The sequence below is a fragment of the Calonectris borealis genome, chromosome 4 (genome assembly GCF_964195595.1).
Source record: "Calonectris borealis chromosome 4, bCalBor7.hap1.2, whole genome shotgun sequence".
NCBI classification, from domain to species: domain Eukaryota; kingdom Metazoa; phylum Chordata; class Aves; order Procellariiformes; family Procellariidae; genus Calonectris; species Calonectris borealis.
This window is the reverse complement of record NC_134315.1, coordinates 32259481-32287345: the sequence shown is the minus strand read 5'-3', so window position 1 is coordinate 32287345 and position 27865 is coordinate 32259481. Positions and strand designations below refer to the sequence as shown.

General features: G+C 38.1%; 1 protein-coding gene across 1 annotated transcript; it reads right to left on the bottom strand.

Moving 5' to 3' along the window:
- Positions 1-27498, bottom strand: TRMT9B (tRNA methyltransferase 9B (putative)). The gene is made up of 5 exons (XM_075149157.1): positions 27339-27498; positions 24417-24614; positions 7128-7282; positions 3900-4073; positions 1-1034 (listed from the first exon to the last, which is right to left on the bottom strand). Exons 3-5 carry the CDS (start codon positions 7279-7281, stop codon positions 1-3), a joined length of 1362 nt encoding a protein of 453 aa, XP_075005258.1. The 5' UTR covers position 7282; positions 24417-24614; positions 27339-27498.
- Positions 27499-27865: the final 367 nt, after the last annotated feature.

Here is a 27865-nt window from a genome sequence, read left to right as displayed (position 1 = left end):
CTACGTTCCTCTTTTCTCTGCAATAATGCACCAGTTTCCATGGTCATAGCAGGAAGAAAGTATCTGAAGCTCAGGCACGTTCTCTTCTACCAGACAGCACAGTTCCCCTTCCCGAAAAACATGATAATAACGCATGAAGGCTTTTGTATCCAACGTGGCATCAGTTTGGTCCCCAACAGACACTGCTGAATCCAGTGCAGAGTCAGTGGAGTCAGTTGTTGAAGTTCTTTTGAAAAACTTGCTGGCATTAGACTTACCAGCACCATCTTTATTACAATCGCAGCTGTAGTCCCTGTCTCCCACTGGGCCATTTATAAATGAAGCTTCTTCACTCTTGCTCTGAGCTACACTTTGGTGTCCTCCATTTAAACTTAAATCCTTCAGTGCATCTGTGGCTGGTGACCACTCTTGTTTTTTGAGAGGCAGACTTTCCACAAACACCTCATCATCTAAACTTTGTTCTTTTAACAGTGCCCCATGGTGACCTAAATCCAAACTGCAGTGTCGTGAATGCTGAATGGGTACAGTACTGTTTGCCCATTCTCCCTCATTCCTCAGAGGCTTCATTTTGTCAGTTTGCTTTCTAAGGGCTGATTCATCAAGGGATCTGGAGAAAAACCATGAGCGGAAAGATCTTCCTAGAGCACTGTAAAATCTGTTTTCTTCTTCAGAAATTTTCATGCAGCAGGCTCTGGATAAGCAATGGTCCGTAGTGTGGGAACATTTTGAATCAGTTTCTGGCTGCAGATTGGTTTGGTAGCTGCAATCAGAGATGACTAGCTGTGCAGGGTGTATGTCTCGGCTTTTTACAGCATGCACAAACTCACCTTTATCTCCAGATTGACTCGATTCTGAAAAATGCCGTGAGCACAAGGCCTTGTTCCAAGGAACAAATACGTCTTGTTTCTCAAAGCGACGATTCTTTTGTTCCATAGCCCAAACATAAATCATCATCTGGCCTCCGGGTATCAATACCCTTGCCATTTCCTTTATTGCTTTGATTCTTCTTTGTTTAGTTGAGAAATGATGGATCACTGCGAAAAAGGAAAGGCATTATGTATTGAATATTATTAAGGACACAGCATTTTCATCTTCAACCTGTTCTATGTGTTTAGTCATTTTAGTTGCCATATCCCAAATATCACTCACTGCAAGTCAGCAACAGCGCTGAATGTATTGGTGCCACAGTGCAAGTTTACCCCAGAATGATCTCTTTTACATTTATGTTCAATGGATAAAAATAGGAAAATCCCAGAGAAGGAAATTTATCTCATCTCAAAATAGGGATTCAAGAAAAGTCAGGCATATAAGCTGGAGGTTTCTGTTCCTCTACATCACCCATAAAAGATCGTAACATGAATACCTTTCACTTAAATGCCTGGCCTTTAGGTGAGTTAGGTAATATTAAGTTTGACTTTAGTTTTTGGGACACTTTTCAGACTTACCTTACTGAAAACAGAAAATCTTTTCACCATGTAACAAATACAGTAAAATGTAATATCAGTAAAAAGATACTCTGTATTTTTACATCAGTGCACTTTCAAAAGAGGTAGTGAGAAAATTTAGAAATATTTTCCATTGCTTTAATTTTGTAGAAAGGTATTGCGTTCATAGATTGTTTTGGAGGAAAAAAAATGAGAAGTATCTCAGTCTACTTTGCATGTCTGAGAATGATGATTGTTTTTACATTATGTTATGCTGTTAAAAAATAAAAAGTCAAATTCAAAATAAAACTATTGATCACTATATTTGAATTTTCTTTCCAGGATAATTTCCATATTTTCAAATTTCACTGCAATGTGAAATGAAGCTACGTTTCAAGATATCCACACTGTTTCTATCTTCACCTGAAGGAACCCAATTTTAACAGCCAGAGAATAGCTAAGTCAGCTATTTTCTCTCTAAATTCTCAAAACCATTAACTCGTACTGAAATTGGTCATGTTGGTCATGTTGTTCTATATATCATCAGTACCAGATTTTGTTCAAATCAATGATGTAAAGAGGATTGATTCCATAATTTGTTTCAAGTGGACTTGGAGCCGGCTACTTCTACATGCAAAATATTCAATCTACCCATATAACAACTTATAACGTTGTTATATGTTCTTAATATATGTTCTTAGCTGAAGACATCTCCATACCTTCAGAAAAATTAGATTATCTTTATATGTGCTGCTTGACAATAGCCAATTCTACTTGTGGAAATAGTGTTATTTCAACACCGCAGTTATGAAAAGTGTGTCCAACTAGCCCCATCTTTATTCAAAACAGTGATTAAATTACCAAGGGGGAAAAATGTAGCTTTTTTACCACAAGCCAAGAAAAGCATTCTTGGCAGTTGATATCAAGTAGGCCTTCACAAGCATCTGAGAATACAAGATAGCAAACTCTGAGAAGAGTTCCCCAGTCTATATGGTCAGTGTTTATTTCCAGGTACTCCTAACTCTTGTCAATATTTTCTCAAACTTTGCAAAAAAAAAAAAAAAAAACTATTTCAATTTCCTTAAGATAGGGAGAAAGGAACTGATATTTTATCTCATACTGGAGTTAGGCCATATATCACCACAAAATAATATCAAAACTGACAGAGACAGTATAAGCATGTGAGTTTAGTTCACCAGAAAGAAGTGTCAATCAACCAACAGAATCTGTGCAAGCTCTAGCTAAGCAATACATTTAACGGGTTAAATATTCTTCATGGTTAAAATTATATAATCACTCTGGTGGTTCTCCAGAAATATAAATCCTATAAACAGGATTATACTAGCAAAGCCAAGAAGAGTATTTGACTATGTACATAAATACTTTCTATTCTCTGGAATGGGATGAAAAACACTTTATTTAGAATTAGATGGACACAGGCATACCACATCTCTATTCAAAAGAGATTAAAATCCATTATTGTTAAATGTACAGAAATACCACGTGAACTTTTAATCTTGTCAGGCCTATAATTGGTTTAAACATTAGATAGGTACGCTATCCTTCAAAGTCAGCTGATCTGATAGCACTGAAATTATGCTACGAGACCTGAAATGTGGATAGGGCTTACTGGTTAACTAGCCAACACGAAAGCAAAGAAATATAGATACTGCTTGCATATTATTCACTCTTTCTTTTACCCTGTATATGTGAAAAACACATTTTAAAATACATTTCTGTCATAGTTCAAGTAGTTTGTTGATTACTACCAATAATAATTATCATGCTTTATATTTTTGCTCATACAGTGAAACAGCCTGAAAGAACTTCAAGCAAGAGTAGAGCTAAAAATGTAGACTGTAACTGGGTGCTCTAACCATTCCTCATCTACTCTTTTGCAGGTTATACTTCTCAAATTATGAGTAATATTTTCAAAAGGAGAGGTCAGAGGAGTTAAGATGCTGAGATGCTTCACTCTTTTTAGACAACAGGCACTTGTATGGCTCAAAGTTCTTATTTCATTATTATTCTAAGAGAAATTTGTATTCATAACATAATAGTTAACATGATTCAAGTTCTGCTATAGACAAAGCAAGTTTTCATTTCAATGCATTTGCTGGTCAAAACAGATCCTAAGGAGAAACGAAGAGTTTGTCTTGACCACGTAATCTCTTTAAACTGTGAGCAGCCATGTTTATATTAGTTTTTACTTGTTTAAAATGCATGCTGGAAGGAAATCTTTTCTCCACAGGGTGAACAAGACCACATAAAAACAAACAAATGATCCATATACTTCCCTGGTCAACAGTGCCTCTGTGCAATGGAACTAATTTTTTTTCATGTTTACTACATTCATTTCAGTAGTATCTGGAATTGTTTCAAAACAAATTTAACTGAAATGAAGACACATGGAAAGAAAAGGATCCAAAAAACTTTGCATTTGCTGTGGGCCAGAATGCATGTATGCTGTCTTACCTCCAATGGAAATGACTGCATTGAAGCACTGGTCCCTAAAGGGAAGGTTGAGGTTGTCACATACCAGAACTTCATCATCTTTCTTCCTTGCGATCTCTACCAGTGGTCCACAGTAATCACAGCCAAGATTATACACCTGACTGTTGACACTGAGATACTTTCCAGTTCCACAACCTAAAGAAAAGAATACTAGATCAGAAGTTGTATGTTCCAAACACTTGCTATCCCTCCCAAAGCAGTGAAAATAATGGGGAGGCTTTCCTAATTCTAAGGTTTCCTGGAAAACAAAATGAGAGCTTGCTCCTACTAGCCTAACTGCTGCAGGGTTCATTTGGACTGTTTGAAACTACATGTTCACACCCTTAGGAGTGTAACAGTACCAACATCACCAACAAAAATACTCATTACACAGCCCTGTAATAGCAGGTTATGTGTATTTCTTTGGGGAAGAAGGGTAAGTGCAGGTGGGAGGAGGAAGGAGTGGTCCTCTGCAGCCACTATTGCATATCTTAGAGCAAAAAACCAACCATGCTGCTTCACACTGAGCCTTTATATAGCCTGGTATCCTGTTTCCAACAATGAGCATAAATGGGCACCCAGAAAAGAGTAAGAACAGGTAAGCATTATGACCCTTTTCCTCAATACCCTTCCAGCTTCCAACTATTTTCTGTTCTGGGGTTTTCCTGAGGCCAGTGTGTTTTGTCTTTTTAGTGACCTGTAACAGGTATCTCTTCCAAGTACTTCCCCAGTCCTTGCTAAACCCCACGCAGTACTTCTCCAGTGCACCTCATTTCTCTCCAAGAAGTCCTAAACCACAGCTGTCACTGACACAAGTCAGAGAGGACAATTTTAGCTTCAGATACAGACTTGAAAATAGCCGTGAATCATAAAAATTCCTGCCATGTTGCAGGCACGTCCTCTTTCTGTCTTTGTGCCAATGCATTATAACGCATGTAAATGTAATGAACTGTTCCAGAATGTCTTCCACCTAAAAGTATGTCTTCTCAAGGACTGCGCTGTACTAAATTGAAATCTTTCAGAGTGTTCTTCAATACCGTATGCATAACAGGCACTTTTCAAAATTAGATTAGGAAACATTCACTGCAGTTATGGGTCAGTAGTGAAGAATAATTTCTGAAGGTTGACAGCCAAGCAACGGGGTAGCAGCTTGGCAAAGAGAACCATCTCAGTATTGGTAATTCAATTTAAAGGCCTGGAGTTATCTTTAGAAACATCACTGCTTCTTGCAGTGCTGCTGCTCTTGTTGACGTTAATGTGCACCATTATCTAGAGAGACAGCACAGGAACTGTTGGAGAACAGCACAACACTTCAGTGGTGAAAAAAGAGCATATTTCTAAAGCAAAAAGCAAGCACTATTCTTTGAAGTAACACTTGAGCGAAATGGAAAAGGTTCATATTTTTAATTCAGTTCAAGGAACATATCTAATAAAACATGAAGCTCTGCATATTGGTTAGAAAGCATAAATTCTAAAATTAGTATAAAGTATTATTGGTTACTGTGTTTGCAGGAGGAACACATTTAGTCAAACGTACATTAATTTAGAAGATTCAGTTGCTTAATACATGGCTTTTGGTGGAATGTTTTTTAAACACAGTGAGTTTTTAGAAGTATAGGGTCTTCTCTGGAATGAAGCTAGTGACAACACTCTCAGTACTCTAAAAATCTACATTTGCAGGAGATTCACTTTAAATGAGTCATCAGGAGGTGGATTCCTTCATGAAGCTGTTAACAATGGCCATGCTACTGTCACTTATTTTGATGAATGAACAATAATAATGCAATTAGACAAAATATTTTATTCTGCTACCATTACCATGCTTCATGTAAAGCTAGCAAACAGAAATAGTTTAATAAAAGGTGGTATTAAACAGAAAACAAAATTATCAATTGAACATCTCATTTTGAAAATTTTGGTGCCACTAGGCAACCCTCCTCCCAAAATACATACCAAAAATAAACACAATAGTCAGATCCCTGTAGATCTCATTAAACCTCATAAAAGGAGGTACCTTGTGTGCCTTGATGGGAATATTCTTATTGGCAACTGTAAGCATCTACCTCCTCTCCAGATCTATCACATGCATTTAAATTCTTTCAGTTGAAACTGTGACAGCGTGATCTTAAGCTTTCAGTAACCACTGTGATGCCTACTGACAAAGCCTCAAAGAACTTCAGCTAAGCTTCAAATTACTTCTACTGAGGTGACAAAAAATTTTGGCTGAGAAATATCATGTTAAGATGGCTGTTGTATGAGTGTATGCCATAGATTATTTCCTGAGATTATTAGTGAAAATGGTGCAGACATATAAAAGAAGATACATATCCAAAATAACAGCAATCAAGTATTTTTGGGGTACTGCTCAACAGCAGCAGAAGAATTATATACTATCTTTTGATTATAGCCTACAACATCTTCAAAGAATGTTTTTTTCTGATAGGATAAGGCAGATGCATAATTTATTGTGTACATTTATTACACTTTGCTGCATAAAAGCATTTTATTAGTCTAAACAGTGAGGAAAATCCAGTGGTGCAAAGGAGCATCTTGTTTGCAATGATGTGCTGTATAGCACTGAAATCATAACACAAACACAAAGCAAACACACCAGGATCTGGAAACCCCTAAAAAGTCTGGAGGTGCAACAGAAAATCAAGATATAAATTGAACATGTAGGGAAGGCCATAGCAGAAAAATGAGGTTTTGGTGTCTGTATTAAGGATCATAGGGAGATTCTCGGACCTTAACTTTTTTTTTAACAGTGGTCACATCAGATTTCTCTTATGTTAAAGCCTTGATAGGAGGAGTTTTAGAACAAATGAAAAGCATTAAATTTTGGATCAGCAGTACTTAAACCAAGAGATCTAAAGAAACTGAAATATGAAATAATTGAGCCATTAACACAATTTTTTAAAAAGGGCTCCAGGGGAATGACAGACCACTAAGTCTGTGGGGAAACTGGTAGATTAAGGCTTAGCTCAATCAAAATAAGTCAAAAGTCATATTTACTGGTTACCTGATACACTGCCAAGGAAATAAACCAAGTGGTATAGGGCATCTAATATGAGTTTAAAAACAATTTTAAAACAATCTTTAAAACAAATGTAAACAAGTTTTAAAAACAATTGCTCTGAAGGATGTATGATTAACATATAAACTAACAAAGTGTATAGACAATCTTTCACACCACCCCAAGGAATGGCTTACCTATGTCAGCAACGAGACTGCCAGGCTTTTGCTCCAGCAGAAAGTTTCGAACACGAGGCCATGCTTTGCTCTGCAGATCATTAAAGTAGGCAGCTGTATTTTCATACACACTATGCACGTGCTGCTTTTCTAGCTGAGTAGCCTCATGTTCCATCCTGAAAACATAATGAAGAAAGATTATGTACAACAAAACACAAACTGTTGTAGCGTAGACTTTACATTTTATAGACATGCATAATTCAGGACCTTGTAAGTTTACATTCCTAAAATCATTACACCCATCTAACAGCCATCATATTTATAAAGTGGTCTTTACTCAAAGGATCTGATTTTATTTCACAAAAAGTCAAGAAAAAATTTGAATGTATCATCTTGCCTGAGAAGCACTACATAACTGCATGTGCCTATTCAATAATATGCACATTCCTAAATAAGTTCACCAATGTTGTAAAAGCTTATCTAGTGCAAAACAGAGCCTGTATTCAGCAGGAGTGCAGAATGATTAAGAACAAGAAGTTAAGAATAGGCTTTCCAGTTGTAGCTAAGGTGAGTAGGTAGGCAAACTATTAGTATGTTATTTGATATACAGCCTGGACCCTGAAACCAAAGCCCCTAAATCATACATAATTTGTGGCTTATCTAATCTATGCTCTAGAAGTGATGAGTTAGTTGAAATTTTTCAGCAACAAAACCATAATTTCCCTGCTTCCACTCTGCTGTCTTCATTTCTTAGCAAAGTATTTCAGTTTAATGATTCATTTGAAAAGTGGCATCTTCTTAGACTTTCAATATTACTCCTAAGCTCATGTAAAACACCAAGTGGATGCAGACACTGAATCCCTTTATATAGAATCTTACATCTTCCTTAAGATTTCCCCTCATCCAAGCAGGTCAGACTTTAATATCTGATGGAGGCTGATGAGATTACATTTTAAAGTGTTAAGGCATTCTCCAAACTAATTCAAACTGCCTGTTTATTCAGGAAATATTCCTTCCCATTATTAAAACAGAACTTATTTGTCCAAGTACTCAGCAGAGATTAAAGCCTGCTTCCAAACTTCTGCCAAGAAACTAAGCAATATGTTATCAAGATGAAATTATAAAAGTGACTCCTTTGGCTGCATTTGAATATGCAAAGACTTTAAACACACAACAAGTTCTTCTTTTGCTCTCCTTGATTTTCAAATAATATACATTTTAAAATCATAATAAAAAATGTTTTTTTCTGTCAGTTTCACTGTTGAAATAAGTTATTATGAGAAAAGATTTAAAATAAAATATTGTGTACAATAACAAATAATGCGAGCTCTTCAAAACACCCATCCTACAAGCACAATCTTTTTAATTTAGAAAATGGGTGTTAATCCCACTGACTAAAAAAAAAAAAATTAACGTACTTCAAGTTAAGTGTGTGTGAGCCTACAAGAATAGTATGTAAGACTTGATCCATTTCACTAGTTTTATGTACTCTGCTGTGTAAGAGGTCAGGCCAAATGGTCACAATTGTCACAGTCTATTCTGACTGTAGTATCTATGAATATCTCGCTTCAAAACATTTTTGTTCAATGTTTTCACAATCCTTACTTTCTTTTTTTCTGGCATGTTCCACAATTTTCTTTTATGATGCATTAGCTAGCTCACCTTTTGGTAGCTGAAAATACATATATATACACACACACACACACATATATATATAAAAAATTCAGTAACAGTATAGTAAATTCCACATTTTCAGTGTCATCTTGAAGAGTGGAAAACTATAACAGACTGAACAACAGAAGTAGACAATATTGAAACACAAACTTGAAATTATATTACATGGGCCAGAAGTTACTCAATCACAACTTTTCTCAGAATGTCATTTCAAGTTATGTCGTCAAATAGGATGGGTTAGTTGCAGTAATTTCAAATAATTATTCCTTAGAGTCAAAAGCCCATTATTTTTTTACTATTTGACCCTTAAATAAAACAAATTGGGTGATTCATATCTGCAGCTATCTTTCTTCTCATGCCTCAAAACATACTCTATTTTGTTGTTAAACTGTCTAGAAATCCTCTATTTATAAGTAGAAATTCCAAAGACTAACAATCATTTATTTTCTTTTGCCATGTGATATGCTCTTTGCTCTAGTTTATATCTCGTGTTTGGTTACTATGTGGTTCAGTGTTTCCAAGTGTTTTTATCTTTCCACTTGAAGCTCTTCGTTCAGTCTTTGCAGTTCTTAAAAAAAAAAAAAAAGAGAATGTTTTCAATCATTCATACTGAATTCCAAATGCTACAGAAATTCCAGTTTATGCCAACTATAGAAGTAGCTCTCTGAACTGAAGGTTAATTTGCATGTTTTAATAAACACAAAAGACAACTTGGACTTGACTTAGAAGATGGTAAGAATTTTCCCATTGATACAATGGTATATTATACTTTTCCTAAAACGTCTTTATTGAATACCAATGTAGGCTGAAATTTGGCTTAGTTTCCTACTGAATCACAAGACCATTAAGTTTTTCCTTTAAGTCTTTCCTTTAACTTTCTTACTCACTGGGACTGATACTGAGTCTTCTGCTATATGGGACATGCTAGAGACTCATGTCTTACAACACTGCATTAGAGGTTATTATTTTTAGATATGCTTAACAAACATTGTCAAGATAATAATTTGGTTATAATCTTAGAATAACAGTAGTCTACTAAAATACAAATTATTTCATTTACCGTTTCATTACAATTTCCATTCCTGCTGATTGTTTATATTTTGTAGTTAATTAAGTCACATGATGAAATTAGACTTGCCAATTTGATTTTCCAGTCAAGATCCATAACACCATCAGGTTTTACTTTGCAGCACTGCAGGGAAATGTCCTAGCAATAAACTTCTTCATTTCAATGTTTACGAAAGGCAAGAAACCTATGGAGTCTGACCTGGCCTGCAGCTGTAACAATTTCACACAAGTCTAATGTCACTGAAAACATCAGAAACTTAGAACTATGTAACTTTACAAGCCAAACTCAATACTTCTACTTCTCTTTATAAACAAAAACAACCATTATAACTTTTTTTGCCTTGAAAGTACCAGGCAGTGTGTCTGTTGCGCATAAATGGTAGAAAATGTTCAGTTCATCCAACTTCTGGATTGTAACTTCCAGGATAACTGCAAAGCCTGTTTTGCAAAGGAGGTAATGAAAATCCAAGATGTCCAGAAATCCCACTGCTTCAGCATCTGCTCCAGTTCTCATTTAAATTACCTGGAAACTGTCCGATAAGCCAGCACAGAGGAGAAGAAGAGCAGAAGCTGGTAATTATGGACACCCTTTCCCCATGCTCAATTCTCTTTTCTTGTGCGGTAGCTGATGCTCCTGTCAAAGGGTTCACGCAGAGACTTGGTGCAGAGTGGGGAGTGTGCAGTAAATTGGCACCCAGTTGTTCAGCCACTCTGCAGCAAGTCTTGACAAGTCCCCAAAACGTGGATGCAGCTTCAGAAATGTGAGACTCCTGCAAACAAGCAGTTTGGGTAACAAATGAAGAGGGGGATTCTCTTTCCTTTCAGGGCTTCCTGGTCGTCAAGGTTCATTCATGAGACTACAACAGGCCCTTGTTGCAGCTGATCTTTGAAGTGAGAAAACTGGATGAAAGTTGTAGTGTCATTTCTGTTGAACTTGCAGGGAAATGGATCACCAGACCATCACATGGAACTGTGGCATACGAAAAAAACTGTTTGAAAGTAAATAGGTTATAGTCCATTGACTCTTTCCTACATGCCTGCTTTCCTTCTTTGTAAAAAAAAAAAAAAAACCACCAAACAAAAAAAAAAAAACACCAAACTAAAATATTACAGCTTTCCAGGAGATAAAAGGAATTGTACAAACATATGAAATCATATATTTTCATAGCTATACATGTCACTAAAGCTTCCCTGACTCCAAGGTAATCTAATTTCTTCCTTTTCCATTAACATTTTGAAACCTTTTAGATAATTAACTTTTCAAGGATACTGCTTTAAGGAAAGTCATGTTGCTTGGACATTTTCTATCACCGTCAAAGTAATAAATACATTTAAACATGTGACCTTGAAATGACAACAAACAAAAATTAATAATCCCAGTTTCCAACATTTTAAAAAGTCAGGATTTTTTTTTTTTTCCACAGACTTTTTTTGTTTGCTTGTTTTTGAAAGTGTCTGACTTGCAATTTTGACTAACTGTATTAAATACTTTATCCTCAAATGGACAAAACAGTTGCTGGCTCCCAGATGCAAGGGGTGCCCTAACATTGAAGCACAGGAAGTAGTGTTCAGTCCAAAAATTCTACCTCTACCACAGCCTACCCAAGGCTTTCCACACCTTCCTGCAGTTCTTCTGAATCCCTTGCAGCCCTTCTCATCCACCTCAAGTTATCCCTCGCATCCACCTAAGATGTTCACATCTTCCTCCACCTATCTTAGCATGTGCTATGTCACCACCACTATTTTAATTTGATGTATAATATATCAAATAATATGTGAAGTCTTGACCTGGCTCATGTTCAGTTCCTCCTTGCCTCTATTTCAGGCCAGACACAATACCCAGAATACATTCCAAACTTTTTGTCAATGGCCTCTTGGAAATACCCTGTGATTTTCACAGTAGTCATCAAATCCTGTATTGCTCCTATTTGTCTTCAAATCAATTGCTCTTCATTAATTTGAGCCACAGGCTTTCCTTTTGTCTTCTCTCTTGCAACTGCCTATTTTCTCTAACCCTTTGATGAGCACCAGGAATTTACTCAACTCAGTTTGAGAGTCAGATATGCAAGATTTCAGCCTATTAATGAGGGCCCCTCTTAGCTACACTCTTCACGCGCTGATGGGAATTCTCAATGCCATTTTGGAAGAGGAGAACTCCTACTTGAAACACCTAGGAAATTCAGCACAGTTGTGTCTCTCTCTGTTGCTACAGCAACATAAATATTGGTTACGCATGCAACTCCAGCTATGGATGCAATAACCTAATTAATCACTGGCCTTCAACCGAACAGTATAAACCACAAGGGCCAGGTCTATGTCCCACAATACCCTGCTCTCCAGCAATAACACGTGCAGCTGTAGCTGATACTGACAGCCAGGTAAAAAGTGAGGCAGTCCAATTTGCATTCTCTCCCTTCGTCTACAGAACAGGAAGAACTATCTATACAGTGAGCAATACTTTCAGGTTACTTCCAGCTTCCTTCAGACTCACCAGTCTTTTCAATCAAATATAAGTAGCCATGGAAAGCTAAGTGCACAACCCTAATGGTCACTTATAAACCATAGTCTTTTTTTCCAAGCAAATACAAAAATCCAATTAATCTCCAACAGCAAAACCTCATTGCAGCCCTTCTCAAAAGCAGACCTAAGATTTCTTTATCAGACCTTTTCTTACCCTTGGGATTGAATTTATAAATCATTGTAACAACCTCCATTCTGATTGACAGTGCTTTCTCATTTCATTAATGAAGGCAACAAATAGGAGCATGATGACATACTAAATTGCTTCCAGATATGAATCATTATGTAAAACAGCTTTATTAGTAAATAAAGGATAATGAAACAAAACAATAGGAATCCTGCAGTGAATAGTTAAACTAGCTGCAGTGAAAGTTTAGCAAGATGAGATGATTTGCTTACATAAGGCTAACAACTCCGGTAATTAATTTCACCCACACATGAACTGTTATAGTCCCATGAAAATGCACAGCCTGAAATCAGAGCAAGGGGAACTCTCTGCAGCATATCCAAAACCTTACTGAGCTGACGTCCTAATTCGGGACCCTTCCTCCAGTAAAATTTGGGAAATTCTGAAGTGAAAAACAAAGAGCCGAGACACATTTGACAAGAATCACTGTTATTTGAAAGGCTTACGGCGAACATAGCGTTTTAAAGCAATCTCATTAATTGAAATAAAGTCACTATTGTTGTAATTTTTCTTACTAAAAAATTGAGAGAACCTTGCCCTAATGAAAGATTGAAAGCACTGAGGCTGTTCTTTCAAGATCTTGAACTAAATAAGTTTATGGTGCAAGCTCTAGTTACTCAAAATGACAACCATTCACCATCACATTCATTTTGTTAGCTTTACTTTCCAGTCCAGAGAAAACCTAGTACTATTCACTGCACATCCTATTCTTGGATCAGTTAATCATTTAATATTCCCCTTGCTGTTTTGCATTTAGGGTCATAGTCTATGTAGCTGAAAGGTTGCACTGTGAACAGATTTATTTCACTAAGTACATAAACTCCATTCTGTAGATAGGTAACATTCTGCTAAGATGACAATGCACAATCACATACCGTTTGCCATTAAAAAACACTGAAAGGAGCATACTCGTGCTGAAGTTGCACAGTCCCTTTAAGTGTCTGTTCATCTTTACTATCATATCAAAACTCATAAATCAGCTCCCAGCAAAGAGGATCCCTTCCTACTGGGGTCCCACACAGCCAAAAAACCCTGGTGCTAGATGTGCACTGATGTGCGTCTTCAGATCCTGTACAGAAACACTCTGCACAGACGCTAGAAGAGAAGGGAGGACCAGGAAAAATTTGGTCGACTAAGCGGGAAGAAAAGACCAATAATAAGTGGTGCTGGGAAGACCAGAGTGTTTAGGTTTTTTTCTTCTTCTTCTTCTTCATTAGTCATGTTAATTGCCACCAGGCAGCCAATACATCAGTGACAAAGGGAAAAGAAATTAGGATGGAATGGGGAAGAATAAGTTGGGACTTTTTAAATAAGTTCAGGGTTTTCAAAACAACTAGTCTAATAAATAGTACTTAGGGAACTGATTGCACCAACCTCAGATTTGCCAGTCTCGGAGCTACCAGAAATTAGTTTTGAGAAACTGTGGGCAACAGGTACAGTCCTCGGGCTCTTGATAGTCTCATAAACAAATTAGGGACAGTTGGTTTAGATGAAGTTGCAGAAGAGGTTGGTACCATTTGGAAGAGAATATTTAGAGTGTGGTTATCAACAATTCACTATCACACTGGAAGGATAAGAGAAATTTGTTTGGGAGTCTGTTTTGGATACTCCTCAGTGATCTCTTTGCATGATGGATCAGAGAGTAGCATTATATTTGCAGACGGACCAAACTGACAAGGGTTCAAACACCGGATGATGGTATTTGAATTCAAGTGTTTCGACAGATTGAAAAAGACAAAAGCAAAGCATTTCATTTAGCTAAGAATAACCAACTGCACAAAAAAAGGCTGAGGGAGGCAGGATGGGATGACTGGCAGCAGTTTTACAGAAGTGGATCTGGGCGCTATAACATTTCACAGATTTAGCACCATGCATGCTACGGTGTTATGGTGGTTTTTGCAACATACTTTTTGCAAAGTTTTTTGCAAAAAAAACAATACCAGCACACAGAAAATAGGGCAGATACTTGCAAGTTACATAAAACTGTCCTTCTACTACATTCAGCACTGCTGATATATCAGTTTGAGTATTATGCCTGATTTCAAGCAAGAAGTATGTAGACCCACTGGAAATATTACAGAAGAGAACAACAGTGATCATTGTAAATCTCTAAGAGATCAGAAATCAAGTCAACCTCTGGGAAAGATGTTTGTTTCCTGGATGGACCTTGTTGTCTCAGGGCAAGAGAGGACCATCTTCTCATACAAGAAGGGCTGTTGCAAAGTGGGTGGGAATAATCGGTTTTCCAAAATGAAGGGTAGACAAAAAATAGTGGGCTTAAACTACAGCAAGGAAGATACAGGTGAGGCATTTTAAAAACAAGAAGGACAGAAAAGCACTGGAAATTATTTTGGACTGGGTAGGTCATGGAGCCTCCATTAATGGGGTGTTAAAAACATAAATTAGTTAAGCACCTGTCAGATGTAATTGATGAGGCTTTGGGGAATGCCCTGACACCTAGCCTTGTGATTGTGTGTCTGTGAAGTACAAAACTTCAATTTTTCAAGTTTAAGCAAGATTTCAGTGACCTGCTGTAGAAAAACAAAAATGAAAGGCTGCTTCACAATGTTTATTACTCTTTAACACAGGGGTTGTTTCTACAGCTAAATTAGTACAGGTATTAAACTAATTTCCTCCTGAGTTTCAGCAGGAAACCTGTTTGTTTCCTAAGAGTCCTGCATCAGTATCTCAAAGCCCCTGGCCATGCTATGCTTACTTATAAGCTTTAAATGTAGCTATTTCCCCTCCTTGGTCACTGTATCTCTCAAATACTTGTAAACAGTTATCTTGCCTCCTCTCCCTTATTTACCAGCAGTTAACCAAGCATTAAATATTTAGTACTTTTCATCCTCCCTGATGAATCAATCTAGGTGGTCTTTTACAAGCAGTGTTGTCATTCTCTGTATCCTCTCCATATGTCTGCATTCTTCATGCCAAACTGTATTCATAGGAATATTTGATTTCTTAATGTCATCCTACAATTCTGGAATTATAGCTTTCTAAATTCCTTCTGCTTCCTCACACTCTGGGTTTGCATTTAGAGTACTATTCCAGACGGATTAGTTTTAATTTATGCAGTGTAATTCTCCTTTTTTTCCTGCCCATAGAGCTCATCACTGTCAGTACTTACATTGTACTTGGTGGTACATACAAAGCCTCCCCAATTAAAACAATTTACAAACTGACTTAAGTAAGACATTCAATTACTTGAAAATACATCTTCTGCTGAAACTTAATATCTTAGTGGCAGAAAGATAAGCAGCACATTATCAAATAGGATCCCAAATTAAGGCTGTCAATAGTTACCTTTGATCCCAAGATTAAATATAAAATATTGCACAATCAATGACAGTAATTACAGAAGTAGTAAGTGGATTCTCTTGGTACCTTTTATAAACTACTCTTGATTACCGCATGTTTATTATAACTGAACATATAATTCCCTATCTTAAAATATTCATATTTATATTCAGTATACAAACGTATTCGGTGTTCTGTATACCATCCAAATACAGTTTTAAAAGAACAGGTCTTGTGGCAGTCGGTATTAGGTATTAAGTTATCCTCAGCAGATGACCATCAGAATGAGAGCAAAGACAAATGAGAGCAGAGTAACACATTTTTATTATCCTACAAAACTCAAAAATCTGACTGATCAGTTTTTGGGTTTTTTGTAATTATTAGTCATAGAAAGTCATGTATTTATATTTGCTTTCTTGAAAAAAAACAAAAGGTGTCTTATATGTCTTTGAGGTTACCGCTCAGAGACAAAAGGTTATCTAGAGTACTATCTAATAGTAATTGGGTGCTCACACAGCTGACAAAGGCATCTGAAGATACAGCAGTAATCCTATCAGGATTCAGAGTTAGACTTAGACACAGAAAAATTGCATTATGTTGTCATTAAAAGGTCGATGTGTAACCCTCCATGAAGTGTCTGGCCACTGCCACAGACACAGATTCTTCCAGTCATAGCTGTAATAGACTGAGCAGTGTGAAGGTTCAGCATCCCCGTGGTCAAGATCCCTAGAAAAGATCCTTCATTTCTATAAATCACCAGAGTTTCACTGAAAAACTGTTTCATTGTAAATGCTTTACAGCATGAGTGATACCTTTTTACATAACTTGGTATTTCTAAGCCCTCTATTTTAAGGCAAAGAAAGGCCTTTACACAAAGCAATTTTTCCTATTCAGCATGGAAAAGAAAAGCTCCCTGAGACAGGTGAAATTTCATAGAAACACCACTAAAGTTCTCCATTTGGAAAATATTTTAATACCATTGCCTTTTTAGATGTGGGTTTTTTTTCTCAAAATCGATGTTTTTCCAGGAAATTATTGTCTGATGGGGAACAAGAGTTGATACCTACAAAAAATTAGTATCTGGAGCATCAATAGAAATATTTTCTTAGAAGAACTTGGGTCTACAAGTAATGAATTTTTCTGAAATGATTACATGTAGATCTGAATGTAAAGTTTTCTTCAAAATGGAATATTTTTCAACAGCAAAAACACAAATCAAAATAGACAGTGCTTTTGGTCCAACCGTGTTATGTCTAAACTTTTCTGAGGAAAAAAAAATCAGGCAGGACTCTGTGTCACATGAGTTTTAGTCAATTACATAAAGCTTATGACACAAATATTTATTTTATTTTTCAATAGTTAGACTTTTTTTCTCCCAGTAGTTCAGTTTATATTTCTATCTCCATTTATGAAGGTACATACATAACTTTTGAAGAACCAGTGTCTTTACTGTTAAGCACTTTTAAACAAAAGGAGTTCATTTTTCAGTTAAAAACTTCAAAAAATTACTTCATAGGCATATAGAAGTTCCTAAGTATTTTTTCAGTATCTTTAATCTCTACAAATTAAAGAGCTGTGCAGCCCTCCAGCCATGGTTTTCTGCCACAAAGGATTATTCTGTATCTATTATTACCTAAAAACATGCCCATGTAGATCCTGGTACTGCAAAGACATCTGCTTAACTTTATGCACTGTAAATCATTTTACTGACCTCAGGTAGCCTATTAATAATAAAGGCAGGAATTTGCATATAACTTTTTTCAGAACAGAGCCTTATGCTATTTGTGCCATCTCATATTCTGGTTCATCCATTCAGAAGGGACGGCAGAACACCTGCAAATCTGAGTGTTTACATGGGAAGTGTTTATCATCTGTTCCTTGAAGCAGGGCTGATTTCAAACTCTGCATTGGCTTTATAACTTCAATTATGGATTAATGATTGTTTTACCTTAGAAAATGCAGAAAATGATGAATTTACTTGTATTTTTTCTTCTCACCAAGTTCAGTTTAGCATTATATATCTGAAAATGTTTTATGCCTTTGAAGATCTCCTTGCCAGAGCCAATATTAAAATGCACAGCCACAGTTACCTACATGTATCTAATTCACTCAAAATGCCCATCTCCATAAGTTAAACAACAGCAGTACCACTGAAATATCTCAGCATGCAATCCATTACAAAAACACAATGTGAGAAGGAAAAAGGTAAATAAAAATATGCTGGTTCAAAGAGATGCTCTATAAATAGCATATATAACTGAAATAAATATATTGATATACTAGACTGAAAACAAATTACAAAAATGAACCCCATCCCCTCCGGGGTCCATTATGGAGGATTAAAAAGTCCCAAGAGGACCTTTTCTATTACTCATGTAGAGACTGCTGCATGTTTTTCTTATCTGTTTCTCGAGTTTCGTGCTCAAAATCATAAACTCCAGAAGCACGCTTCACCTGAACAACTGTATCAGCAGGGAATGTCATCCTGTGCACTACATCAACACAGCACTGCTGCTGAAGTAATTCTGCTCCTTCTTTCTTCGCAAAAGAAAAGGAGTGGGTGACCTGACTCCCTGAGCCCTGGCTGCTCCCACTGACATTCAGTGGGAATGAAAATCCCTTTACAAACATTCATTAAGCAGTGAACGCTCTGCAACGCTGAGGGCTCTCCGAGGATTTACAAAGGCAATACTTAGCTATTTCGAATTTTCTAGGAAAGGAAAAAAAAAATATTAACTATTACGGTTTAGGATTGCTCCAGATCATTGCTTAGGACGGTTTGCCAATGCACAGCGCGTACTTCATTTTTAATTAATCAGGCGACTACAGAAAAACTTATTATTTCTGTTGCAAGTTCCCCCCACGTCTCTTAAAAACTACCCTTCCCAACTGCTACGCCGAATTCAGCGCCAGCATCCGTGCTAGTTCCTAGGTCTGCAAGCCGCGGCTCCATTCAGTTAAGATGGGGAGGGGGGTGGGTGGGTAGAAAATTAGTTAAATCTCGAAATCCTTCCGTCCCGGGGTGGGTCAGCGCCCTGGGGGCGACTCCCGGCTCGGCGTGCAAGCGTTTTTAAGAGGATCATCTCAATTTGCAAAAATCCACCGCCGCCAGACCTCAGCGGTGCTTTTTGGGGGGTGGTTTTAGGGTTTTTTTGTTATTATTTTTTTCTTTTTTTCCCTAAAGCCAGCTCGGGGCGAAAGGAGCGGGGGCTGCCTTCTGCATCCCCTCTCTGCGTAGCGCGGCCACCTTCCCCCCGCCCCGCTCCTTACCTGCACCCGCGGGGCGGCGGCGGCTGCATCCCGCCGCGGAGGCGGTGCTTGGCCGCGCCGGGCCGGGCCGGGCCGGGCCGCGGGGGTGGCCCCCGGCGGAGAGGCGCGGGGAGGGCGAAACCCTCCCCGCGCCTCTCGGCGGGGGGCCACCTCCGATCGTCGTCCGCAGGCAGGAGGAGGAGGCGGGGAAAAAGGGCCGGGTTATTAATTCCCCTGTTAACTCTTCTCCTTGTCTCATCCCTTGGGCGTCTTCTGCGAGGAGATGAGGAGGGTGGTGCTGATGGAGATGATGGGGGTGGTGGGATGCTCCGTCAAGGGGGGGTGGGGGGGAGCTCCTCTAAACCGAGGTTGATGGGAGCCGTGCTGTCTCTGCTGGTGATAAAAGCGGCCAAGGAGGATTAGCCCTTGCTCATTTAAAGGTTAAGCTCAAAGCTAACCTTTGTGACTAGGTCTTGCCTGCAAGGCTTCCCCTTCCGAGAGTGTTGAGGGTGAATAATCTTTTTCCCCCCCTACTCCAGCACCGATTCCTGTTAAAGCAGTCTAAAAATGGCAGATTGTTTCTATACTTTCACATATTTATAGGTGTTTATTAGACAAGTACACAGAACCCCAGCCATGCGCCAGGACCCCAATACTATTAGCGCTATAAATGCGAGCTGAAGAGATAATCCTGTCCCAAGACCTTATAAATTATGTATAAGAGATTACAGATAGAGAAGAATGCGATGAAACAATATGAGCCAGTATGACAGGCAGGAAAGTCGGCACAGCATCGCACAAAGTACTGAAGGTACTGAACTATTTACTGTTATGTGTAGCCTTTTGCTCAAATCGGCTTTAAAAGTACCTGGAGACAGGATTATGGGGAAATAGTGGGAACATGATTGTGTATTGATGCGATTTTCAAAACTGCCAAAATGACTCAGGAACATGCATTCCTTTTATTTTGACAATCCCACCTGAACTAAAAAAAAAAAAGCAACAGTGACACAGGAAGATTATAAGAACAAGCTGAGAAAAACTACACTGAAGACATATGAACCTAATATTCTATTAAATATACCAAAGTCATGAAGTAATGATGAAGCTCTTGGTCTTTATTGTCAAGGTATTCAACAGTCAGGGCTGTTGGCTAAATCATAATTAACCTTCTTAACTCCGTCAAAGAGCTTTGACTATAAGACATGACTGTCCTTTACAAACATTGTGTTGACTTGTCCCTGTTATTCCATACTTCCACGTATGTCTGCTAATTTAATTCCGTAATGTAGTGTCAGCTAAATTGACTGGTGCAGAAAAATTAGGGTCTGCCATTCCCAGATTCTCTCAGAGATCTTTTTTGCAAGATGCTATTGTATTTGCCTCATTCTGCCTTCGCGTACCAAGCTGTTTTCAGCAAAAGGCTATACTTAACAGTTCATAGCTCAGCACCTGCAGTTACTTTGTACCTGAGTTTCCTAAAAATTCCTCAAGTGTGAATACCATCTGGTCCATGTTATTTGTTGACATAATTATTGACTTGTTTTAAAAGCTCTTCAGTTTGAAACAACTGCCTCAAATTTAACCTTCTTAGAAAAAGATTCTGATGTAGACTCTCTTAAAACTCCCCCGTGGTGAATTCACACAGCCTTTCCCCTTACAACCTAATCTTTTCTGGACGCTTTTTAAAACCATGATTATCTATTGGTCCTATAGACTCTCTGGCAGACTTCCTGCTTCTGATGCATTTGAATTAGATGTTAGTCATGTAGCTTAATGCACTTCAGGAAAAAAAACATAGATATTAAGGTCTCAGCATGGTATACAAATTTAGGCAAAATAAAAATAGAATACTTTTTCCTTTGAAGTACTATGCATCTACAATTACATAATAAATTGCAGTCCTTAACAACCCCTCCTCCCTAAACAATTAAAAGACCTCATCAAAATCAATTTTTTTCTATATTAAAAAGAATTTAGGTCACTAAATTAAGTGACCGAAGGTTGGGAAAGCCAGAAGGCTACCCATGAAACCTTAATTCAGACCTCTTGTGCGTGTGCATTGCAACCCTGTACTTAATTATGAGCTTGTCTGCAGAATACCAGGCTCCATTTGGAACATTTGAAATTATGTAGTGGCAAGCATGTGAGACTGGCTAATTATGTCTCCTCCTATGTTCCCATTCATTTATTCCTTTACTTTCTGGGGTCTCTTTTCTGCTCATCCCTTATCATATCTCATGTGGAAATTTCTCTTTCCCTGGTCTGTCTGAAATTCTTACCCTTAGATAAGCACTTTAGTAGTGAATCAGGTAAAGGTTTTTACCATAGGGTCACAGAGATTGCTAATTATTTCTTCAAAGATCATTTGTGATTTTTCTCCAAAGGTGAGAAAAAATTAAAAGAAAAGGAAAGAAAACAAAGATAGGAAGAAAGAGAATGAAAAACAAGGAAACAAAAGTTTCCAGGTTGAAGTAGAAGGGAAATAAGGAATTGAGGTCAGTCTTCATGATACCATAGAGCTTCCTTCTTACAAAGGATCAGCTGTCAAATTACAAGCTTTACAGAGAGAGACAGTGTAGATGAAAGCAAAAGGAAGGCATTAAGTTGCCTGATGGCTTGGAGGGGAAGGATCATACTGTATTTATAAATAATGCTGCACTGTCTCAGTAGACATTCTGAAAAATTGATGATTTTTTTTTAATTTGTGACAAAATATCTGCTTTCTATCTGCTTCTCTTGGAAGAAGGCCTCACCAGTCAAAGCTATTGTTTCCTCTCTACACTAGGTATTACAAAGAATAAACACTTTTCAGAGGATTATTTTCTATGGAGATGCTTGAGATGCAATCATGAGCTAATAATCTTTACATCTTTGGTTGGTGAATTTGGTCTTCACATAGAATTATAATGTTACTTTCAAACTATAATGTTGTTTCAAAAAGTTTTCCAGCAGAACTAACAAAAACTGGAACCAGTGGTGTTCGTGACATTATCAGTAAGTTAGCATTATTACAGTGGACTAAAAGCAGTATTTCTACTTCATGGGAAATTTTAGACCTGAAACAGGCTAAAGCAAGAACTATTCAATATTCTTTTTTTCTGGAACATGAAAATTCAAAGAAAATTTGAGCTAGAAAAACATACTATTTCCTAAATGAAGTGGGGTCTCTAAAGGCTAAAGTTCCCCAGTAAAATTGAGTATAAGCATATTTTGTTTGCCAGTCAATATCACAAAACTCACATTTTCAAAAGAAGTGGCTAAAAATGGTAGTTACTCTCCTGAGTCCTTCAGTCTAGATTTAGAGACTTTCTGACCCTTTCCCATGCACTTTCTTTGCAATCATTGGCACTAGAAACTTGATTTCTTAAGTAAAATTAAGATTCTCTCCTTCTTATTTGCTTCCAGGAGTTTTAATAATAAGAAATATCCTCAAAATTGTGATAATACTGTGTGCGGAGCCATGCTGCAGGGTATAATGGATTTACCTTGAATGGGATAAGAAAGTAGAACTAATTTTTTGAAGGCAAGGCATGTTACAGTCCAGTAAAATTAAACACTCATGACTTCAGGGACATAACCTGTGCAGATACTTTTTCACATATGCTTATATGCAGGCAAGCTCATATTGTGGGATATTTTTAATGCGTGGCCTTCATAACCTACCACACAGAGCTGCTGTGGGGATTAACTACCTAAGATTTGTAAAGTGCTTTGAAGATTATAAGGCATTAAGTTGCATAAGTGCTAAGCACTATTATTTAATACTTAAGTATTATAACCAAGCTTTACAGGGCAACTCATGTTCACCTCACTAGTATGAGTCTTTGTGATTTCAATATAGTTGTTGCAAGAGATAAAGCAAGCAGAACTGACCACAAGAGAGTTAAATTCCTTTCTTGTTTCACTATCAGAGACTAAAGTGAGATACAACTTAATGGTGTTGCAGAAAATTTAATTGAAAAATAATTATTATGAAATGCAAGAGTAGATCCAAGAAATCCACATAAAAATGCAGGGCTCCTTAAGGTGCCTGTTCTGCCATCCTTAATCTATGTCCTATCCTACCCAAGTAGACCCACTGACTATTCTCCAGGAAGTACAACTCCAAACCCCAAATCCATAGATGGACCAAATACATCAATTATATCAGCTGAAAATCTTGCCAAGTGACAATAAGGATGGGTAAAATCTGTACACTGGTAAGTTGTACTTCATACATATTTTAGCTTTGACTTGCATCAATTAAAAATTATTTAAGTTAAAATTTTGGAAGAAAGATGAACACAGAGAGACTGTTGTCTTTATCAATCACATTTAGAACATCTTTTTTTGATACCGTTTCTTTGTTAAGTTTCATTTTGGTATCAACCTTCCTTTCCCTTGTTTTGTAATGTCAGTTTTCAGTAGCGGAAGTAGTTGTTGGGGTTTTTTGTGGTAGCAAGGGACAGAGCATTTGTTAATAAAATAACAATGCCAAACAGAAACAACATGACATATTTTTATGCCTAACTACGTTGGAGACAGAGGAATACAAGTTCCCATGTACTATAGATGTTAGGGTGGCATATTGTCGGACCCTGAGTTGCATCCCAGCATCCTGAAGCCATAAGACCCTAATTGGCATGCAGGGAAGGAGAGTTGGATATATTTACCTTACAAGGACTAATTATTATTCAACGGCAGTCTCTTTGCAGGACAAAGCACTCAGATAGTACTTAAATTTCTTGCCTCTGCAAAAGTGCTGCAGACATTTCACAAGGACAGGCTTTTCAAGTATATGCATTTCCTCTCTGTGGCTAAGAACAAAGATTACTTTCCTATAGTGTTTTGACATTTTGATCTGAATTGAAGCATATAATAAAAATGCACTTCACTGAATGTCTCCAGCATGAGCTGAAATTCAGCTTTGGAGACAAGTAAAGGTAAAAGAGGGCAAACAGAGAATGAATAGTGCACTTACACAATAAACACAGATGCTTGTCCTTTCCTGGGTCAAGGAAGCTGCAGGCCTCTAATCCTCCTACTTCTCTTTGGAAAGCATAAATTTTGCTTCCTTTATTAAGTTATTAGCAATCATTGTGTCACAGGACATCAAATTGTTTGTCCCAAAACTCACATAAAGTCCATGAAAAAGCCAGAGCTCCACTTAGCTTTCTAGATACTGATCCCCTTCCCAGACTGCTTTAGCCATTCAACTTAGAAACAGCTTAAAACAGACTAGAACAGTGCAGTGCACATTGTTCAGAGAAAAGATTTGTCTACATATAGTGGCAAATTTGACTCTACATATTCAGTTAACAGAGTCTTACCAGTCTTTTGACCAGCTATCCCCGGAGATGTGGGAAGCTGGAGGTAGTATTCTTCATTCAGACTCAGCTCCTCAAGCTCAAAAGTGTTCACGCAGAGATTCAGGGCTTCTTTGTTCTCATCAGGTTTTACAGGTTTTCCAATCCTTTATCTGAGGCTCCACTCACCTCCGCTGTTGCTCTCCCACCTCAGTGTCACAGCTAAAGCAAGAAAAGCAACTCAGCTGTAATGTTCTTTTCTTTTGTCTTTTCAGGAACCTTTTTCTTGGATTTCCTTACTCCTTTCTGTTTTGTTTAGAGTCTTAAATTGTACAATGGCAGCTACTCATTATTCATTCTAGACTCAAATTATGGGTTACTTATGCTGTTGCTCATACCAACAGTAAACTACTTGACCTGCATTAGTGTTCTTAATGCTTCTTTTGGCAGAAGTGAAATTGTGTTTCTGAAAGGGCAGATATTTACCAGGTGCATTACAAATCTAGTTAGAATTTGAAAAAAATACAGCTGGATCTTCTGATGCCTGAGTTACTGAGTTTGAAAGATACGACTGCTATCAATTTTATATACTGTGCAGACCATGATACACACAGTTTGGAAACAGGTGTATGTGGCTCAGTTTTCATGTGATTTTAGTATATTAGGCAAGACCAAAACACTGTAAAAATAGAACCATCAACAGATGTTTTTGAATGTTGCTTAAAACCAATATCTGGTGTACAGGACAGAAAGAAATATAATAAGCGAGCACCCCATTAGTCTCTCCATGCAATGGATCATGCAGCACTAAAAGGCAGTGCATATGTGTCATGCTGGCAGTAGCCACATGCGGCTACACAGTGGACAGTATTGAAAGATGGCATGTCCACAGCCTCCCCATATTCACAGCGGACCAAGATCCATTACAAGAAGACCATGTGCATCTTCTTCATCTTTTCCTTTCTTCAGATAGCAGATGAGTTCAGAGTATGCTGAGCCTTAAATATTGTCTTTCTCTGCTGAACTATCTACCAAAAGTACTGTGAAAACGTCAGACTTCTGGTGCCCTGAGGTCCCAGCAGAAACCATTTTCCTAGGGCTGTAGAGCCCTCTGTCTATTCTCTTTAGTCTCTGGGGCTCCTATTCTTCCCATACATACCCACATCCTGTAATGGTCAGGATCAAAGAAACCAATGCGTTGGGCTCTCTCATCTCGACCCAATGCGTTGGGCTCTCTTTTCTCATCCATCAACCCATTTCATGGAGGGGAGGGGGGAGGAGGTTAGTCTAATTTAATTCCTTCTGATCACCAAGGAGCAGAAAATATATGCAATGCACTCCAGTTAGACCCTCCTGTCCAAACTGCATCAGAGCTAGGAAAAGAGTCTCATGTAAGCTGCATATGTGTATAGTGGGGATTTCTATCCCAAGTAGAGAAAAAAGGTCTTTCTTGGCAAGAAAAGCTGTTAACATCAAGGAGTCTGAATTTGACTTCTTAATATTTCTAAACTTATTCCCACAGTATTCCTCCTGCATGTTCACTCCAGTGAAATGCTGAAAGTGTTCTTCTGCTCCTTTATATTTAAAAAGGGATTGATGGAGGCGAGTTTTTTTGGAAGCAGTTCTTTGAATGGCTCATAGATCTGTTATATTCCAGGACCTTTTTTCTGTTCCTTTACCTTTGCCCATTTTTAAGTTGAAGTAACAGAGTGAAATGTCTTATGCTTCATTGCAAATATCAAACTGATTTCCTCTCCCTTCTTTGCAAGTTTAATTTAGTTTTATGAAAAGATATCTGGGGGAGAAAAAAAAAAAATGAAGAGAACCTTACTAAAAATAAATCCAAGCAAAGAGCATGTGTTCAAGAGTTGCAGAGTCCTCTCAGTCTGGAACAAGAAACTTTTAGTCAAAAATGTGCCTTTTTCTCACCCCCATAACAATTAACCTAAAATTAAGTAGGAGCTTCTTAAGATCTGCAGAAAACTCCTCCTATTGTTATGGGTCCCCCAACAGGGGCATGGGATGGTCAAATCTCTACCCCTGTATATCACCTTCTCACCAAAAACTTCTCCCCCGACCACTTCATTCCAGAATCTACCTTCCTGCACCGCCTTATGAGCAAGAGGAAACTCAGATCCAGCAATGCAAGTGGAAATGGAAGTGAGTGTTGAAGAACAATGATGTGACATTCTGGAGAGCACACTACTCTCCTAAATCTCTGTCCCTCCTGCCCTGTGCCTCCTCCCTAGCCCACAGAATTGCAGGTGTGCAGGTGTATGAAAGCACCCCTAGGCTGTGCTCTGGATAGGTATTAAGTTAATTATTAGGCCCTGGCAATCTTACTCTCTTTCCATATCTGAAACTTTTCGATATGCTGTCCCAGAAGGAGAAAAATCTTGGGGAAAATCCTGACAAGCTGCTGGACTGCTATTCCAGCCCCTTGTGGTTTCAGGTTACTTGAGGTTTAGGCAGAAAAGAACGCAGCCTCACTCAGAAATTTCTCTTCTTCATTCCAGGCAACAGCTCCCTTACAGCCTTCCCTCCCAAGCAGACCCATGCGGAACAAGGGGACTCACTGCAGTCGCAGGGGGCAGTAAGTACTAAGTTGCTATCCTGTGGGCTACAGCTTTCTCAGGTGGTGGTTTTAGTACTGGGAAAGGGAATTATGGAACTAACTGGATTTTGAAGGGAGTTGCCTGTAATTTCCAGCTGGATCTTTACCAGAGGTTTCCACTTACTTGTTGACAACAATTTTTTCTCTCTTTAGAACAGATCACCTTTCTGAATTTCACTTCTCATCTTGAAAACGCACGTTCTTTAGTTTACTAAAGCTGTAGGTTCACTTTTCTTGTTTCTCTGAAGTGAGATCCTGATACGAGTAAGATCACCCAAAATACATAACAGAAATTTAATAGACTCTGAAATGGTTAACCGTTTTAGACTTACCCATACAGCTCACTTTCTGAGGACTTTCAGATTTCCCCTTTGGAAGTAAACTGTTGTTACACTAACACCACCGGTGGGGAGGAGAAGTTAACATGGTTCTCTGTTGATCTCACATGGAGCTTTTAGGCCTTGAGAGCGTGACCACTGGCAGGAAAAGCACCTGACATGAGGAGTAGAAAGATGTGGTTAAAATGTAGTCCCCTCAAAATCTTCAAATCAAAAAGATGTGTAAAATGTTCTTCTTGAGCACTAGTAGATTTTAGGTTAGCATCTCCATGTGTTGACAGGAATTGTAACAAAGATTTGAAGGGAAATGGCTGATCTGTACCAGGGAGGGACAGAAGTTAGAGGACTGAGGTATGCCACGCTACATTCAAACCGATGAATCGAACAGGCCACCTGCAGCACCCCTACTCCCTGGCCATGATGCTGAGTGTTATTGCATGGGACAGGGAACAGGGAACCGCCTTTTAGGGAAAATCCCCAGCCTGTGCTGTCCTCTGAGCCAAGCTCAGGAATTGTGTGGT

Bases quoted from the DNA above. Each gene is read 5' to 3' on its own strand.
- TRMT9B (XM_075149157.1), bottom strand. From the start codon at position 7,281: ATGGAACATGAGGCTACTCAGCTAGAAAAGCAGCACGTGCATAGTGTG. The intron at 4,074-7,127 runs GTAAGCCATTCC...TCTTTTCTTTAG, and splicing joins CAGTCTCGTTGCTGACATAG to GTTGTGGAACTGGAAAGTAT. The intron at 1,035-3,899 runs GTAAGACAGCAT...CCTTTTTCGCAG, and splicing joins TGCAGTCATTTCCATTGGAG to TGATCCATCATTTCTCAACT.